The sequence below is a fragment of the Montipora foliosa genome, chromosome 12, assembly GCF_036669935.1.
Source record: "Montipora foliosa isolate CH-2021 chromosome 12, ASM3666993v2, whole genome shotgun sequence".
Classification (NCBI taxonomy): Eukaryota; Metazoa; Cnidaria; class Anthozoa; order Scleractinia; family Acroporidae; genus Montipora; species Montipora foliosa.
In genome coordinates, this window is record NC_090880.1 from 26,924,247 (window position 1) to 26,932,134 (window position 7,888).

A 7,888-nucleotide genomic window follows, 5' to 3' on the forward strand; every position below is an offset into this window, starting at 1 on the left:
CACAGATCGCTCCAACAGTTTTACAAACAACAGAATATACTGACAAATCAAAGCAAGTCAGTGCCTTGCGTCCTGGGACGCATTAAAATTTCGATGATGCATTTTTTGGATTTTATTTGCGTAAAAATGCACGATTTCTGCGTTAACGCGATCCCTGCTGGTTGTTGGCTTGATTACCAGTATCCTCCCAAGCTGATGACCTTAGGTCTTTATCACCTGTTCCTTTATGGGGGAGGAATGCATGACTGATCCTTAAGGATATCTGTATGGGAAGTTAGATTACCAGAGGCTGTTTAGGAAAGGAGCTATTGGAGGATGCTCAGGAGTGGGGCTGGACAATCTGCGAGCCGGCGAGTCACGCGAGCCATCCGACTTTCCCATGTAAGTCTAAGCACCCATTTCAAATAGCGCTGATAAACAGTTTTCAAGTCTAAAACCCATTTTAAAATGGTTAGCTTTCAATAACTGTGTGACTCACATGTTGACTCACATGGCTCGCCATGTTGGCTCGCTGGCTCACGCATAATTGTCCATTTAATTGTCCTCAGAACTCAGGAATCTTACCCAAGTTAGTGGAAGAAATGCGCCTTGGCTGATTATGCAGCACTGGGTTGTGTGGGTGATTCAGTTTTCCATAAATACTAAGGTGCATGTATATGTTTATTGTTATACACTCATCACAATAATAATGTCATTGTTAACTAATAGGAATATGACATAATTTTCAAAACTTGACCAGTTTTTTTATTCAGGTAAAGGGAAGACCATTAAAACAAATACTTCCCAAGTAGGCAGTATTGTGCTAAAAATTTTACCAGTAGTTTCAAATTAAATTATGCCAACACTGAGCAAAATCTTGAAGAAAAAGAAGTAAAGTTATTTATTGCAGAACTCAAACCAAACTATGAACTCTTAGATCAGAGCCACAAGTTCATTATCTGATCACATCACTGCTTTTTGATCTCCTTCAGAGCAACTTGTGATTTGCCTCGTTGAATGAGTTCTTTCTCTGCCACATCAAACAAGTGAGATGTTCTGAAGTCCATTTCAGCAAACAGCCTTATCAGGCTAACAATCTGAAAGGTTTTCAATGCTGAAAAGTCCAATTTCAAAACTGCTTTTTCCAAGTAATCCAAAAATTCCCTGCTTCCTGTCTTTGCAAAGGCAAATCCTGAAAGCAACTGATTCAGCTGAGAAAAATTCAAATTAGAAACCCTACGTTGAAGAAGCTCCATTTCCACTGCTTGATAAACTGTTTCACTTCTGATTCCAAGTTTCTGGAAACACCAAGTGTACAAACACAAATCTTTATTCCCAACTGCTTTAAAGTCAGAGGATAAAAACCATGAGGCAACTTTGTCACTGAGGTCAGGATAAGAGCTTCCCTTAGCTCGTGCATAGGACCACAGAAGATGAACAGTACACCCAAAAAAAGAGTTCAAGCCACGGACTAAAACTTCATCTTTGACCAAATCATAGACCCTGGAATCATACAATCCAACTTTTGTAAAACACCAAACTAAGTTTGAAAGAAAATCACTTGCGCATCCCTGTACACCATGCAGAACAAACTCTTCATCGATTAGTCTAAAAATTTTGTGATACCTTCTGTTGGACTTGGAGTTGGCAAATGCCCATGGTATTAAAAATTGGTTCTTACAAAGGAAGCTTGTTACTCCCCTTTGTAAGATTTCTTGCTTGGTAAAGGAAAAAAGTTTCTCAGCCTCAACGCCTTTCCTGGCAAATGCAAAAATCAACTGAGAAAGTTCATAATCCTCAAAAGATGACATGTTCCGCAAATAAATAGCCTCACGGTAACACTCAAATAATTCTGAGGTCACATTCCTTGACTTTGAAAAAGTCATGAGACTTCCCACAAGTTCCAGATTGCTGAAATCAGATAACTTTATCTCCCCACTTAAAATTGCCTTCTCTATCTTCGACAAAAGCATACTATCTTTCATATTACAAAAAGCAAGTCCTGTCAAAACCTGATTTAGTGCTGCAATGTCAAAGGACGTAACATCCCTATACAGAATTTCTCTTTCACAAGCTAGAGCCAAATCATGGATCATACCCTGATCTACTCCAACCTTGCCTGTTGACCACAAAATAAGTGCAAGGTCTCTGTCACTGCTATCAGAAATGTGATTTGTTATCTCACCCAACAATTCCAAAAACAGACCCCTTTTTCCGTCTAGGCTCCCATCTGAAGTCAAGATATCCTTCTGTGCCTGAAATTTCTGCACAATGTTGGTAACACAATAAAGGATGGCAACTCTGTTTCTTTGAACCATGGGACAGGAGTCTTTGAAATTTTCATAAACTTCAAACAGGCCAGGCAAATTTCGCATAGCAAAAATAACTTCACTTAGAGCAACTTCTTCCAAGCGACCAGAAGGTTTTGATGATTGATTGACAACACTGTTGTCTTCACGAGATGACGTTTTGGAGAAAGACCGATTTGCCAACACTCTTGAGAATCCTGAAAGGGGCGTTACATTGGAACTACACACATGGTGCACGAAAGTTTTCTGATTCAGTCCCCAGCATTCAAAGGCTAAAACACTTCTCGACAGTCGTGCTAAGCTTGCTCTGTACATAGTTCTCCTACCAGATATAAAGAATAATAATTAATGATGACAGCCACTGCTGTGGATATGTGCAAGACCTCCATGGTACAATAAATATTATCATGATATCATTTATTTTCCTAAATATACACATATGCACCTTGCCCATAAAGGATATAGACCTCATGGCTTTTATCATGCAAATATTGATGTTGTGCTGTTAAATTAAAAGGGACAGTTTCACAGGTTTTGCCCTCGTCCAAGCTTTGGCGCTAGAAGTAAATTTTACGATTTCTTACTTTATTACATCCATTTAGAAATCACTGGTGATCCTTGCAACCTCATTAGCTCTCAGCAGTGCATTTATTCCCAAATTGAACTTTTTTTCCCTCTAAATTGCACCATTTTTTCGTCTAAATTGCACCATTTTTCCCCAGCCAATGAGAAAGGAACAATAAACAAAACAACCAATCGGATTTCAAGGCTTGTTTAAGGTAACCAATCAAACTGCAAGAAAATGAAAGACAAAGAAAACAATTGTGTGGGGAATTTTGCATTGTTTGTTCCCAACTGGATCAATAAAATATTGGTACTGACTAAAATCCTGTATTTTAGTGATTGAATAATTGTGTGATTTCCAAATGGATGTAATAAAGTGGTAATTGAACTTCGTGTCGTGCAATTTTGGTCTGAAATCATACTTGTACTTTCAAATTGATTTTGAAATCACATGTATGATTTCAGACCAAATTGAACTCCACTCAATTCAATTACCATTATAAACCAGATGATGTTCATCAATCACAGAGGGTATTAAAAGCAAATACCCTGAATGACTGAGGCCCAAATTCGGTGGAAGATACTGCAGGTTTACATAGAAAATATCAAATTTAGTTTTGAACATCAAATTTACTGTACGGGCTGAACATTTTATTTTACGCACAAGTTATCTAATTGCATGTAGTAGATTCATAACACAAAGGAAATGATTGCACAAGTAATTCCAAATTATGAGTAATTCCACTTTTACGGTATTGTTTCTGTTTCCTGCATCAGTGCTTTCGATTGTTTCAATCGGACTGATGTAACAGTTTGCCCATGCACAAAAATGAAACCCTCCCTTTAAAGTGAAGAGGCTTGTATCAAGGCAGCGCAAGGTCACCCACTGCCTCACTTCCATTTGTTGGCATGGCGACTCAGCCCTCTGCTGCTTGGAGTTACAACACAGGTTGAGTCACACTTCTACATCTTGGACAGATTGAAATGGAAGAGAGATGCCACCTTCCCCCTAATTCAAGGATGAAAGGCCAAAATGTGCCATTTTTTGGGGGGAGGGGTGGTGTCAATTTTTCATTTAATCACAGGCACCTCAAGCTAAGTGTGAGTGACCTGCGATCAGGTCCATTTTTAGCTTCGCCCATATGTTCTCTATGTCGTCGCTTGCTAAAATTGTGCCTGACCAAAAGTCTCTCAAGAATTCCGGATGGTCATTTTGCCTGACTAACTCGTGATCTGATTGGCTGTTAAAACGCCGGAAGTGAAAATGCCATCGTGATTGCGCGGAGCTCTCACGAAGTCCTCGCGACTAATCCGCCATAAGCGTACGAAGAAATCTGCTGCCTTTTGTTCTTACAATGACGTTGACGGTGCAAATAGATTTTATTTGTATGAATGGAGATGCGCCATCTGAAACATCCCAGAACTTGTCCAGAATCGGGTTTGAATCTCTGGAAAGAGTGAAATTAGCGATTCTGTTAATTGTAGAACCCTGTGGCCATTTGGTTGAAAGTACTTTGGCACAAACTTCCCTGATGTTTTGAAAGCTAAATTGGTGGTTCTTTTAAATGGCAATGAAAGCCGATGCATATTGGTTTCCTGGATGAGACAAAGGACATATACATATCCACATGAGGAGATGCTGATAAAATCTCAAGTTATGCGAATGTATGTTTTGAATAACTGTGTATCAAACGGATTTATTTACTTACTGTACCTGACAAGGTTTGTTTGTACAATTTGGAGTCAAGATTGCTTCATAAAATTTCCAGTTGAGTTGACTTAAAACTCGCATTCCAGAAACTAAAATGGAATGTTTCCATTGAGACCAATTTTACAAAAGTAAAAGAAACTTTGTGAGTACGAGAGTCCATCTTACTGTTCATGAAAAAATTAACAGCTGAGCTTACTTATCATGATTTTACTGCGCGCAATTCTAGAAATACACTGCAACTAAAAATTACCCGAAAAAAATCACCAAAGAAACCTTTATGGGCAAACACATTAAAGGAATACTGTATTTCTCTTCTTTTTTCTTTACAAATCTATTGCCAAACCGTCCAACGACAAAATGCTAGGTTATCTCAATTGCAAATTAAGATGTCAAGCTTACAAGATTGCATAGTCAGTGAAGTTTGGAAGAAGAATTACACTGGCCTAATTGCCACAATATAGTCGTCGAAAAGGTACAGAAAGTAACATTCCCCATGCTTCAAATTTGTTTTTCTCAAATTAAAGCCAAAGGTAACTTTCGAAGTTGTTTATAATTCCTCCCACCATAATTTAAACTCTGGTCAAAACAAAATAGTGTGTAGTGTGTATTTGTGTAATGATAGTAAATTTGATTGACCGATGAAGTACATGTCAATCAATAAAAAAAAAAAGGGTAGAAGGAATTTCTAAGAGGAATTTGGTCAGGCTCTCTATTTTTCGTTTCCCCAACTCTACAATACGTACCACACAAAACTAAAATAGAGCCTGATCGCAGGTTAACCCTTTCACTCCCAATAGTGCCACTTATAGATTTTACTCGTCAATGGGGAACCCCACGGGGCTGAAAGGGTTAAAGTGTGAGGGAAATTAGCCAACAAATGTATAAGAATTTGTACGGGAATCTTGATAAATTAGACCCGAGAAGTTATTTAAATGAAAAAAGTTCTCAATTAAAAAGCCTAACCTTATTGCCATTACAGGTCGCTTCCTTCTTGTGTGGTTTTTTTCCAATGACACATTTTTTATTCCCCCTGGGTCCCGACACGACTGCACTGTCTCACTCGTCCAATTAATGTCACACCTCCTTCGTGTTACAAAGCCGGTTACAAAGTTCAACCATCCAACATTACTGAGAAATCAACCTTCTGAAAATGTTTTTGGTTCTGATCAAGTGTACAAACTACTATCTAAGGTCTCTCGCTGGGATGCTATTGCCTTGTTGTTGGGTTAAAATGAAAGTTTAATCTTTATCAATTGATTGTGATGTGGAATTGTAACTGTGGGAACATTTTATCCTGGAATATTTTACTCATTTTGGTGGGCTGCAATGAATGGCATGCAGCCTTGGGAATTTATAAATTATACCATTGATAACTGAGGAATTGAATATGACTTAAATCGTGTTGAATCTGGAAAAAAACCACACAGGAAGGAAGCAAGCCACAATGACGGTAAGGTAGAGATTTTTTATAGAAATTATTTTCGTATATTTAAGTATCTTCTCAAGTTTTTTTTTTGGATTCCCATACAAATCCTTTCATTTTTGTTGGCTAATTCCCTCACACTGAGCTTGGGGTAAAAAAGGGTAAAGTCTGCTTACGAAACGAGTGGCCCATTAGGCCGGAGATTATCTCGGTTTCTGTAGCATGAAGCGACTAGGGGTATAATCTCTACTCCCCCTGGATGGGATGCCAGTCCATCGCAGGGTTACCGCCAGCATTTTATGCACCTGGGTGGAGAGAGGCACCATGAGAGTAAAGTGTGTGCCCAAGAACACAACACAATGTCCCATGTCCCCCGCCAGGAACCGAACCCGGACCACTCGATCTGGAGTCGAGCGCACTAACCATGATGCCACTGCACCACGCAGGAAGGAAGCAAGCCACAATGGCAACAAGGGTAGATTTTTTAATAGAGATCATTTTCGTGTAATTTTCTTCTCAAGTCTTTTTTTGGGATTCCCAGACAAACCCTTTTATCTTTTCCCTCACACTGAGCTTGGGGTGCCTGTACAATTATAGTCTACAGCCATTTGTTATTCAAAATAGTGCAAATTAGGTACGTTGGTTTCGATGAATTCGATCCAGACAAGTGGTTTTAAAAAAAGTTCATCTTACAGACAAAAAAAAAAACTCAACCGGCGCGTTTTGCTACAAAGATTTCATAGTTTGTAAAAAATAAAATAATAATTTCACAAGTCGAATAACAGGAATTATGCTCACCTGTGTGATGTTTAAAACAAAGGTTTAGGACCATCAATCTAAAATTACACTTCAGTTCTATGAACGTATAAACACGCTTTTGGGCACATTCACATCAAAAGATGTCTCCCACGGGCAAAGCGTTCATGTTACTCCGAAGTCTGCTCCGTCTAGAATCAAGATGGCGGAAACAGGAAACGTCCACCACAGGCAGCCCGTAAAAATTAACTGCCTTCGTCGAACAGTTTTCGCCAGGCGTCACAAGCCGGGTGCACGTGCTATAGATCGTTTTCACTGTCACGCAATAAAAAAATAAATCGAAAACCATCCAGTGGAAAAAGTCAAGAATTCGTGATGTTGTAGAAGATAAATGAAGAAGACACTTCTCCAAGTTTTAGGCCTGTACGTTTCCCCAAACTTCAGATATTCGTCGAAATGTTTCGCAGAAATTTACAGAGCCCAGTATGAAAACGCCATGTTGGTGCACATCTGTGGTGCACCAATATGGCGGCCGGAAAATAGTGTCAACGTCTGTTACTTACTTTGGCTATCTAGGCGAGTGATCATCTGTACTGAACAGACCGCTATTTACCTAAGCACTTTTCCTAATGCTTTAAATTCTAGAAAGGCTCAAAACCATGAGATAAATATATATTTCTCAATAAACTCGATCGTCGCCTCGTGTCACGCACCGCTATAACTCAGAAATTCAAAATGTTCTGGTTTCCAAACGAAGCACGCTATTGAGCTTTAAAATTGCAAATGGATACAAATTTACCGCCTCTTATGCCTGATGAGGATAAAAACTTTCGTGGCTCTTTAGTTTTGGATTTTAGAAAATGATGACGTCACGTGAAAACGATCTATATGTTGACATGATATTCGAAACGCCACAACCGGAAGTGCGTTTAAAGCTTGATACCAGGGAAAACGATGAAATTTGGCGTGAAGATGAACGAACCTGGGTTCCAAACTGGCTAGTGGGAGGCAGTGTGGCCCAGTGGTTTGAACGCTTGCCTTGAGATCCGGAGATCTCGGGTTCACGACCCGCTCTGACTACTCTTTGAATTTGTTCCTGATAGTCCCCGGCTCAACTTCCCAGCTGCACTTGGGATTCTTAACAGT

The 7,888-nt window shown here is 39.3% G+C and overlaps 1 protein-coding gene across 1 annotated transcript; it reads right to left on the bottom strand.

Moving 5' to 3' along the window:
- Window positions 1-643: 643 nt before the first annotated feature.
- On the bottom strand, window positions 644-6,986 carry LOC137978939 (uncharacterized). Its single transcript, XM_068826058.1, has 2 exons — window positions 6,785-6,986; window positions 644-2,610 (listed from the first exon to the last, which is right to left on the bottom strand). Exon 2 carries the CDS (start codon window positions 2,601-2,603, stop codon window positions 948-950), a length of 1,656 nt encoding a protein of 551 aa, XP_068682159.1. The 5' UTR covers window positions 2,604-2,610; window positions 6,785-6,986; the 3' UTR covers window positions 644-947.
- Window positions 6,987-7,888: the final 902 nt, after the last annotated feature.

Coding starts and splice junctions, on each gene's coding strand:
- LOC137978939 (XM_068826058.1), bottom strand. CDS start 2,603: ATGTACAGAGCAAGCTTAGCACGACTGTCGAGAAGTGTTTTAGCCTTT.